Below are 12,031 nucleotides of genomic sequence, written 5' to 3'. Positions count from 1 at the left end.
CCCTTATGATGTCTGTCTTGATTTCCATTTTTTTAAAGAAGTGTTTTAAACTTTCATCACAGGCTCAATTTCCAAAATAATTTCAAAATATCCTAATTGCTATATTTCAAACAGATATTTGAACCTCATGAAGACTAAAAAGGTGCTGTGTTATTTTGACATTACTGTCAAATTGCTGTGGATTGCTGAATTGCAGTGGCATAAGGTAGTAACAATGGGCACCAGTGCAGGCTGTTATGATGGGCCCTTAGGCTACACCTTTACGAAGTCACACACACACACTACGTTTGTGTCTATATCGGTCAATTTGTGTGCCTTGTTTCCTTGTTTTGCACGGTTTAACAACTGATAAGATAAGATGCAGTAAATACCTAATTTAAAGCTCCTTAAATCGATTTCTTTCCATATTAACATTCAACAGTTCTCTTTTTGTGCATCTCTCTCCAACACACGCTGCTGCAGCAGCTATGTTGCATGCGCCTGGACGCAGCAGTCTAAAGCAAAGTACCATCATGAGTTGGACTGTGTCACCTAGATTTTTGTATTTGCAAAGTCAAAAAGAATTATAAAGGAGCATGGCTAGTGCTGTCATTGTCATAATCCTGACACGTCACTACAAACAGCTCAATTCAGGAGGTGTCCACAGTGCTGAAATTTCAGTACAATAACCTCCCGAATCACGACAACCACATGCCCCTTGGAGAGAGAGGCATTCATTATCGTGAATAAGACAGAAAAGTGGCCTAACCTTACTCATACCACAATACCATGTCCCGAAAACAGGCCGCTAAGGCGCACACACAGTTTAAGACCCACAAGCACAAAAACAGGTGCTCAGCAGCGACCTGTCCCTGAAATGATATCAGCCACACCAAATTCACTGAAAAACCACTTGTAAAGTTACTGACCTATTTGAAAGGTATCCGACGAGCCTGCATTGAGCGAAATCTTTGATAATATCCTCAGTAATCCAAAACAATCTTAACTTGCTTGCACGTGTGCTCTGCTAGTCTACTTGGCAGATTTTGCATTTCACCCGGTTTCTGGAGTCTTCTCGTCTTGTCACATGACCAAATAGAAACTTAAGACTGGGTTATATACATATTACCCAGCAATCATCACTGGATATGTGGGCTGTGTGAAACAAATAGCAAAGCAAATAAGACTAAATTCATTCCCTAGAATCAATTTTTCATATTTCACTTTATACCTTATAGCCTACTGCTTGCTATAGACTTTTGTGTCTGTAGTGTCAGTCAGACACTACGACAAATGGGGAAATGCACCTGTATATATAATACTACTTGATCACTTTGTTAAAAACAAGCAGATGTATATGGGTGTTTAGTGATGACATAAGAGTCTTCATGCATTTTTACCATGTAACTGACAAAGTCTAGCTCATAACTCAACGGCCGCTTCCGTCATGGGCCCCAGTGCAGCTGCACTGTCTATACCTACGCCCCTGCTGAATTGCTAATGGATCTATCCATACATACATACTCTATATTGTTTGTGTGTTAGTAGAGAATTGAACATCAAATTGTTTTTGAAAGAGGAGACAAATCTTATTTTTGTGGCTTCAGGCTCCATTACTAGCTTTAGACAGCTATCACATGTAGGGTCCATTTATTTGAATGGAGTATGGCCGAGCAATGCCAATGAGTAGATTAGATGTGAAAATGCATTTACTTGGTCTAATATAAACAGAATGTTTACAGTATAGCCAAGATCTGTATCTGTACAGAGGGCAAATACCACTATAATACATTCACATATAAGATGATATAAAGTGAATATGGGTCAATTCACCAAAATTACAATAAAAGAAACTAAAAAAAACAAAACAGCTGCCAGTTGATATTAATATAAGAGAATTAATTCACTATTTTGACACACCTGCCACTACTATTCTGAGTTTTGTAAAATATTGTGGCAAGAGATCTCGCCACACCCAAGTACCCAGAATGTATTTTGTGCATCCAGCAGTGATGGCAGACATTTTAAGTTTACAAAATATTTGAGTGGCCTTTTATTGTGGCCAGCCTAAGGCAAACTTGGGCAATACGCATGCTGTCTGATCAGCATCTTGATATGCCACACCTGTGAGGTGGATGGATGGATTATCTCGGAAAAGGAGAAGTGCTCACTAACACAGATTTTGACAGATTTGTGAACAATATTTGAGAGAAACAGGCCTTTTGTGTACATAGAGAAAGTCTTAGATCTTTGAGTTCAGCTCATGATGAATGGGGGCAAAAACAAAAGTCTTGCGTTTATAATTTTGTTCAGTGTACATACAGACTGCTACAAAAAATTAACTGAAGAGCATGGAAAACTAAATAGTGCACACTGACATCTGTTGGTCTCTCTGTAGGCTCTGTTGGACTCAGCTGAAGAATATCTATGCAGCCACATTTCACAATATATTCTTTATTGTTCTTTGAAGTAGCAAAGATCAAAGTGAAAAAGTTTATGATAGCCACATACAGTATAGACACAATAATATCATGCAGATAGTAGATGGTTGGTTCCCATTTCTCTCAATGGTCAAAAGGTCTCCATCTTGTTTATTTTATGTTCAGTCCCACTGAATTAGTTTGTCATTTAGTATTTAAATCAACCAATCACTTACAGTTTCTGACAAAGGTCCAGTCCACTCTCAGATATTGGATAACATCAGATCAAAGAAGGTAAAGATAACCCTCTGCTCTTTACATCAGAACTGCTATCAGCAGATTAATCCAATTGCTAGACTAAGCTACACAGCAGATATTACAGTACAATATTGTATCTACTAAAGCACATGTAAAATAACATTGTAAAATATCACCTGTTATACATTTATATACAGAAGAAAAACACTGTACTGTGCTATAATGTGATGCATTTATGAAATACTTTGCTGCCTATACAAAAATCTACAAGTGTCCATTTTAGTATTCACATATGAGCTTTGTTAAAAACCAACAACTAATATACATTGGCATTTCTTTGACATCAATCTCCAACATGCCCACTGCACAGAGATAACATAATAATAAAGATAACAAATTGAAGTAAAATAAAAGTTAAAAAAATACTCACAATAACACAGTATTAGTGGAAATGTCAGAAAAGTCTTTCCAAAGACTTACATTGTGGAATTAAGTTTAAACATACAGAGAAGCAGATGAAAACATTAAGACACTGTTAATTTGCAGTTTCAATACAAAATTTTCACTTTTAACAGCGTTCATTAGTTGGATTGTGAATGATGTCAAAACGGTTAAACGATAAAAGCAAATATTGTCAAATCGTTTGGCAGGTTTTACTGAAAGTAGAGAAAATGAACCAAGGTGTCTACTTCCTTCCTTCCTCTGTGATACCTGTTACTTAGTAAAACAGTTTTAAATGCAACTATCAATACTACATTCAGCAGGTTATATAGCTAAAACTTTATGATAATGCTATGTACAATGTTTTTTGAATTTCTATTCTACTAAAATACCTCCCAGCAGGCCACCCTCTCTAATCTTTGTTTTACCTTTTTCGTAAAATCTCTTTAGCTTCAACTGCTTACATGCTACCTCACCTTTCTCACAGAAACATGGATAACTGTAAAATACTGGCTTTTTCCCCAGTCGCTACATGACATTTCCTTGAATATGTTACACTGGATTAAATGTTTCAACATGTTTGAATGTTCTAGTTCACAAGGAGCACTTCATTTAAAAATGTAAAACAAGATGTGATAACTTCTAAAGCTGCAACTCTTGATAAGACTTGATGTATAAGCAACTGCACACAAGACAGCAGCCAATACCAAATCATAGCTGCAGAGATGTTTTAGCCCATGAAGTTCACCTGCTGCGTGTGCTGCAGTTATTCAGAAATACGTACAACAAGCATCAGAAGCTGTAAAATATTAAGCAATGGTTGGAATGTACCAGTGAACATGAAGCTACAATGGGTTTTAACAGTTAAATCTTAACAAGAAAAGTCATGCGTAAGAACTCAACTATAGCAACTGTATCCAGGCATAAAAAGTCACAATCACTATCAGCTTTGGCCACTTGTTTGACATCAAGAGTTCCCATTTGTAATTTCTCACCAAAAGATATGACAAAGTTTGGATCTAAACAGGCACAAAGGACGTGATGTGTAACCATTTATGCCCCAGAGCTGATCTTTTAATATCCGACTGACTATAAAGAAGGCAAATGAAATTGCGCTTTCCCATCTAGATGCTACACTACAAAGATGTCAATGCTTTCGCAATAGGCTCTTCATGTATCAATGTTAAAACAATTATTGTTGAATCCAACAAAGAAATAAAATGCATGGTCTTATGTTTAGTTCAACTAAGATATTGTTAATTTGACAAATTTGTGTTAATTTCATTTAATGTCATCAAATATAAAACAAGATGAAAAATAACATATTTTTAGCTTTTTTCCCCAATTGTGTTACTTTTCACTGTAAGATGGATTTCTTTCATGACATTTAAATAATAAAAATATGAACTGCAAAAAGTGCTCCGAGTTTTTGAAAAGCTGATATCTGATTAATTTCGGTTTTCCATGCTTATTAGGTTCATCCATTCCTGCCTTGCAATATTTCACACCTATACTAACTAAACTAAACTAAAAATATCCAAATTGAGAAACATATCAACTTTTAATCAAAAAGCTCAAAGTAAGCCTTTGTGGCTGAGTAAACAAGTTTATCTTGTGCCTGCAGCTGCATCACAGTAAATGGTAAATGGCTGCATTTATAGTGCACTTTTATCCAAAGCACTACACAATTTGCCTCTCATTTTCCTATTGACACAAACACTCAGTAGACCTGGGATCAAACTGCCAACCCTGTGATGAGTAAAGTAAGGCTTTATTTGCTTCACGTCTTTCCTCAGGCTTCCAATGGTCCTTCAGATGCATAACAGTGAAAATATGTATCATTGTTATGCAGTCTGTCAGCAATGAAGACGGACCAATGAGAGGGCTTTTATTGTGAAGCATCTGTTGAATGTGTCCCTTTTGTTCATTTTCACTTATTGCAAGGGAGGAGTGGACTTCAGCTTGGCACAAATAAAGCACAGCAAAGAGGTATGGATCAACAAAGCTCGTGCTTATTAGATGATTATCTGAATTTGAATACATTTACCAATAATGTGGTATGGCTAAATAGAGTAAATGTCATTTCAAATACTATTACGAATTCGCTTATGACACCATATATGCATACATCTTATAGAAACAAATGGGAATCCTGCATTTTATTTGTTTCTGACAAATCTCATATTCCTGCAGACATCCAAACTGAAACCGAATAATTTTACAGCTCCTTGGGCTCTCCATAGTCATTATACATGACAGTGAGCGTCTGCTCATCACAGGCCTTGTGTACGTCCTGGCCCATGTCCGGCCAGTTCAGCCCAAAGGCCTTTGTGTCAGTGTAACGGCAGGACAGGAACTTTAGGGACATCCTGCGGAGGCCAATCTTTGGCTCCTGAAGAAGACCCTTACACCACGGGGAGAGTTCATCTAACTGGGAGAGGATGAGGCCGGCCTTCCTGTTGGAACAAAGGGAAGAAATAGTTAACGTGTGTTTTTGTTGGTTTTCAAGAACTTGATAACACCCATAAAGCTGTTGAGAGTGAGAGTGATTGTCATTCATAAACAAACACTAAAAATATAAATGAAACCTTTCTTAGTAGAGTGGGTAGACTCAACAAAAACAACCTGTACAATACAATTAACTCTAATTACACCTATGTGTGTGTGTGTGTGTGTGTGTGTGTGTGTGTGGTGATGATTGTTATATGTTAATATCAAGCTTCCGGTCTGAGATGTGATTCCAATGCGGAAGTCCCTTAAACCTGCATTCTCTTGAACGGCGAGCAGGAGGCGTCACTTCTGGTTGCAAAATGAAGTCTGGTAACATTAGAAATAATGGTATTTATTACCTCAGTAAACACTTTCCTAATGAGTTTATGGTGTCAATCATTAGTTTCATGTCATCTTCAATAGAACATGATGTTTATTTACTAAATAATGGTCCCATTTAGAGGAAAATGGACCATAAAGCAGAGTATGCTTCAGGGCAGGACTTCCTCTGGTGAGTACATTAAGTTTTAAACCTGTTGTTTGCTTAACAAAATTGTCAGCCCTGTCAAAATGACAGTTAAGTTGAATAAGTACAGATGCACCTAGCTAAGCAAGCTAGTTAGCGCCACACATGGCCGTTAGCTCCAACGTCTCGTCCAAATATGGTCACGTCCGGTGCCGCTGGTTGCAAAACTCAACATGGCAGCGCCCTATCGGCCAAACTCGAGACTTCAAAATGGCAGTTCACAAAGCAACCGGTGATGTCACGATGACTACGTCAACTTCTTATACAAAGTCAAAGTTAATATAATGAAGTCAGTGATGTCAAAGATAATATTTGGCAAATCTTTTTCATTACGACGAAATAGAAAGACTTTAAACAGAAATACACCCATTTTTCTTCAGCTGGTAAACATGAAAACAATTCCCATCCAATTCCAGCCCTTTCTCAGTCTACATCAAGGTAGGTTTTGGATAAATGTAAGTAAGTATATTATTTCTCTGAAAAAGACACTCCCAGCCTTTCTCACTAGGATGACAAGAGTGATACAGGCAGGACTGGTTGTGAAATATCTTAATGTGCTTTATATTCTGGCATGCAAACTTCTGAAAAACAGTTGCTCTGCCAGTAAGTTCAGGTAGCGCTTTCTCTTATCATATATGCAGTTTTGCCCTTTATTTACAGTACTGTGTCAGTACAGTTCGGTGTGCTTTATTGGCATGAATGTCCAAAGCGGTTTGCAAGAAAATCAAAAATAGTTTACATTTGACAAACAAGATTAATCAAATCAAGACCATTCAATTTAGCAGTTATACATTACAAAAACTAAAATAACAAATATAGATAGAACGCAAACTACAAATAAAAGTGAACACGATATAACCTGCCATGCAACGCACACTGAGTGCAACAGTTGGCTGAGTCACTCGCTGTCCCTCAGGTTGTGACACAGGGACACATACTTGGCGGCAAAGTTTGCCGTTTGTCCCTCTGCTAGGATTATTCTTAATTTACTGTTATCATCAAGTTCTTTGAAATGGAATTTTTCAAACTATTGCTCTCTTATGAAGTCACAATCCCTATCAGTTTTGGCCACATTAAGAGTTTCCATTTGTAATTTCTTTCCAAAATGTCTAAAGATATGACTAAGATTGGATTTAAACAGGCACAAAGGATGTGATGTGTAACCCTTTATGTCCCACAGCTGACCTTTTAATATCTGACTGACTATGAAGAATGTATACATATTTATTAACTATATTTATCACATTTCAGGAGAAAATGCGTCTTTGTCTTCACCTCACCTGTTATACTGTGCTCACATTCTCTATATTCTTTTGGTAACCAGGACTTTTTATGTCTCCCTTTTTCAATTGCAAGGGTCAATGAGTCTGTACTTGGTAAGAAGCTGCCTCTGCTTGATATCTGATAGTAGAGCGATATCCAGCCATTTCATAATCTTTGTTTAGAGTCAGATAAGATTCTAGTTTGTGTTGGTTTTTTGTCTCTTCCTCCCAATGTTCCAAAGAAGCATTTTTGCTTTGCGTGATCATTTGGTTTCCTCTAATTGGTGTTAGTAAGTGAGTCTTCACCGGGTTCAGCTCTTGGTTTTTAAGAGCTTTGAATTGGAGAGGACTTGGGGACTTGAGCTGATGTGCATCAGAAGGTTTAGTGCTCTTTTTTAGGGATGTATTATCAGTGGAAACTGCCCTAATTCTGCATTTAGGGTCTTAATGGGATGATTCTCCCATCTGTTGTACTTATGATGACTGAGTGGACCCCAAACCTCTCTTCCATATAGCACAATCGGCTTAATAACACTGTCACATATTTTACACCAGATTTTTATTGGGATACTTCCTAGAAATTAAATGGTGTCTGTTTTTGTGGCATTTTTTTGAAAGATCATGATCTGAGTTTTTTGAGGGGGTTACTGCCAGGAGACAATTCTGGCAGTATTGTTGTAGGAGGTCTAGCTGCTGCTGTAGTCCCTTTTTTGTGGGCGACAGTAGCACCAGGTCATCTGCATAAAACTTCACTACACTATTCTGGAGTTGGAATCGTGGTGGTCCAATTATATTGGTCCAATTGCACTGCGAATTGGTTTATGTAGAACAGTGTAGGACTCAAATTACAGCCTAGGCAAACACCTCTCCTCCGAGTAAAAAAATTGGTGTTTGTCACCAATTTAATTTTGTTTTCTGTGTACATGGATTTGATTGTGTCGTATACCTTTCCTCCTATACCACATTGGAGGATGCTATAATAGAGTCCATCATACCAAAGTGAATCAAATGCCTTTTTAAAGTCAACAAAACAGCCAAATATATTTAAATTTTCTCTTAGTAGGGAAGTAGATACATAATGCCTCTTTATATTTCTACTTCACTACAATTTTCTGAAACTTTAAGATACAATATCATTGTTCTACATTGAGAGCTATTATTTTTAATACAGTACATTTTCCTGATTATACATACAGTACAAACATTTCCAGTGCAAGACTTTTACTTGTAACAGAGTATTTTTTAAAGTGTAGTATTCTACCCCCTTTTGCTACTGCAGCTCCCTCCACCACCCTGACGTCCTCCTCGTGTGGTATTTTTGGTGGGGTTAATTTAAGTTTCCCCAAACAGCAGAGACTAACTGTGTAACCATTTTTGAAAAAGTCTGAAAATGTTGAGTGTCTCTGACTGAACTTGTGACCCCTTTTCTAAAAAAGCATCTTAAATGTGGGTTTCCAATACTATGACAAATACCATAATATAGAGCATATTAGCAGTAAGTCATGGGTCAGAAAATTGATGCTACGGTTGCGGCTGCAAAGCTAACATGCAGAGGGGATGAGACGGTCCCAGAGCCAGCACTCCAGCTCCAGACAACGAAACTCACAACTCTCCTGCTAAAATCACAGCAACAGCATTTATTGGCCACGCAGAAAGCAAGCTGAATGTCTGTAGGCAAATCATTTACTGTAGCGTTACCTGAGACACATCACTGCTGGATTGGCTGGAATAATGTAAATGTTCCGTATAGCGCCTTTCTAGTCTTTTTGACCACTCAAAGCGCCCCCTGAGCCACAGCCGCCCCAATAGCGTTGTGTGTTTGTTTATTTCATATTTGGGTATTGGGCCCTGGTCTGTACAGCAGCCGGTACATGGTGTAAACTGTCTTCCTTGACACCACATTGCACTGCACTACTGGGCAGCTCCTCTATTACTTTGGCACATAGGAAGTCATCCAAGTGTACCAGGGGAGCAAGTGGAGAAAAAACATTGCTACACTTCAAATAAATATCTCATTTCAATGTCTACTTGTGCGTATGTTGTGGTGCACAGCCATAATTGTTGTCTTATTTGTAAGAATCCTTCCTCATGTGTCTTAGGTTACATTACTTTATGTGTTTTCCCAACAGTTTTCAATGTCTGCCCGGGCCTGTGTCACCTGTCTCTAGTTAGCCTCACCTCACTAGAGTATTTAGTTTGTGTGTTCCTTTGTTTCAGTCCCAGCTTGTCTTAATCCCTGTGTCAAGGGTTCCAGCCATTTCTAGTGTTTGTTCTCTGTGGTTTTTGGATATTTATTTCCCTGGACCTCCCTATTGGATTTGTTTGTCTATTTGGTTTTAATCTGTGCATGCTTTGCCCTCCTGTGAGCGTTTTTGTATTTTGACTTTGTCATTAAATCTTTGAACTGCACCTGCTCTGCCTCCGGTGTCTGCATTTGGGTCCAGTCCCTTGTGTTCCTGCTACCCTGCTTGCATAATTGTGACAATAAGTTGTTTTTAACAAAAAGGTACAACTTACTAGCTTCTATTAAAGCTAGTAATCATATCTCCCCCAACACTGTTGAGTCCTCTACATTGGTTGTTCTGTGGCTTTGAAATTTTGTGATATGAATTACTTTAAAGTAGTTCATATCACAAAATTTCAAAGCAGTCAAGCAGGCAGTCAGCAAACAGGAAATGCAATGAACTGTGGGAAACGCTTATTGTCAAGTATCTGAAGAAAGGTGGAATCTCAGTTTTGATGCACGTAAGCCTTGAGATATACAGCCCATAAATCACACAGTGGCTGTGCTGTTGTTTTAGAGTGACATCACTGTATGACAGAACCTAAAACCTACCATCCGCCACTGCTTCCTGTCTGAGGGCGCTCACAGGGTAAGGTGAACTCTTACTAACACATTCCAAATTTCACCCAAAGCACCTAGTGGCTGCTGAAGGTCTGGGTAAGAATGGTAAAATTAAAACAGTGGAAAAATAAATGGCCGTGGCACATACAGAGCTAGTCCTGTGGAGGAAAACTTGAACAGCTGAAAAATCATCTCCATTAGTAACATGATGCACATTCATATAAATACATCTCAAGGGGACACTGAGTGCAGAAATAATAATTAAGCCTGATGCAGCCCACTTGGCCTTTGTAGTGAAACTCTGTCAAGTGTTTATCTAAAGTCAGAAAATGGCAGTAGCAAAGATTTTATTCATTCCATATACACACAGCCAAACCAGCACTTCTACAGCACAGAGCCCCCAGTCTGCCAAGCCACAAGTCTGCTGGATGCAGCAGAGTCACCAGAGCCACAGGCCATTAAACTGATGAACTGATGACACATCAGAGCCCCCAGGCTAAATATTCAATATGCACCAGTAAAATGAAATTAATGACCATACTAATAGAAAGAAAAAAAAGCAACAAAAAATTTCTCTGCTTCTAAGTGTTTTTACCTATCCACATCTCTAATTCTCTAGATTCCCTTTTCACATGCAGACCAGTTTCAGGAGATTACTTTACATAGCCCACCTGCAGGTATGAGGTTTCCCTCCTGCGTGATCAATGTAAGTTTATGTAGAATGCAAAATATTCAGCAAACCACAGAGAATATATGCATATATATATAATACAATTATACTTCCACTAATCATCATGGACTCACCCGATAGTAATGATGCAGACGTAATGCTGATATCTTCATCACATCTGCCTCATGACTACTTTGGATAATCCACAGAACTCATTGTCACCCATTTTCATAGGAACTACTTTCTAGCAAAGAACAGGGGGCTTTGCTCTATGACAGGGGCATAATCAAACTTCCACTGTGGCACTAGTCAGCAAACTTAAGCCGGCTGCATGCTTCTTGCAGGCGACACCGGACTTAGTGCGTGCTGCAATGTGAAACATCATGGTATGCGGCTAGACAACTGCCCACGGCTCCTTGTTGTTGATTGGCTCATTGGTCTGTGGGAACCCTGACCACATCACTTCCTTTTCCTTCTCCTTACAAAACACACCAAAGTACACACTTAGAAATAAGTTTTTATTACAACACGGCTAGGCTGGTGGAATTAATCAGTACAGATGGAATTGCTCTAACAATACAATACATACATCACCAATGTAGACATAAAGGACAGAAGTGTATAAAGAAAATAACACATACAGTAAACAACTCCACATGTAATATTGTTTGATCGATGCTCCGGTTAAGGCGTTTTGCCCGGGCTCCTACTGACCTGTACCTTCTGCCAGAGGTGATACCCCTGGAAAAGATAGTGAGCTGGGTGTGGAAGGTGCTTCTGAGATGGCTCAGTTTCACAGACATGGATTAAGGCTTGCCCCAGACTAAAAACTTTTTGCGATTACATTTTTCTGTTCCTAGGACAATGCTAAATTCATGCCTTGACCACAACATTAACAACCAACCTACCAACCTACCTGACTGCAGGAGAACAAATCTAAATTATTTCTCTCAATTTCTCTAGTGAGGACATTGATTTACAGTTTGTTCTGGTTCTGGACCATGGTCCTGTTAAAACCAACCATTAGGAGCGAGAAAATATGTTTTTTATTTTTAATGTGTGAATTCCAGTCTTTGTGGCAAACTAATATCCTCTTGTCAAACACCCATTCAAATGATGACCCACAAGACCTTTTTGATT

At 38.4% G+C, this 12,031-nt stretch overlaps 1 protein-coding gene across 1 annotated transcript in view; it reads right to left on the bottom strand.

The window, feature by feature from the left end:
• Positions 1 to 5,260: 5,260 nt before the first annotated feature.
• astn1 (astrotactin 1) overlaps positions 5,261 to 12,031 on the bottom strand; it is a 398,026-nt gene continuing 391,255 nt past the window's right edge. Inside the window, exon 24 of the mRNA XM_046052123.1 lies at positions 5,261 to 5,554. Within this exon, the coding sequence (XP_045908079.1) occupies positions 5,317 to 5,554 (238 nt within the window). The 3' untranslated portion in view covers positions 5,261 to 5,316. The remainder of the gene's footprint in view (positions 5,555 to 12,031) is intronic.

Source organism: Micropterus dolomieu, linkage group LG06 (genome assembly GCF_021292245.1).
Source record: "Micropterus dolomieu isolate WLL.071019.BEF.003 ecotype Adirondacks linkage group LG06, ASM2129224v1, whole genome shotgun sequence".
Taxonomy (NCBI): domain Eukaryota; kingdom Metazoa; phylum Chordata; class Actinopteri; order Centrarchiformes; family Centrarchidae; genus Micropterus; species Micropterus dolomieu.
Note: the sequence above shows the minus strand (reverse complement) of the source record. Positions and strands in the feature narration are given on the sequence as shown.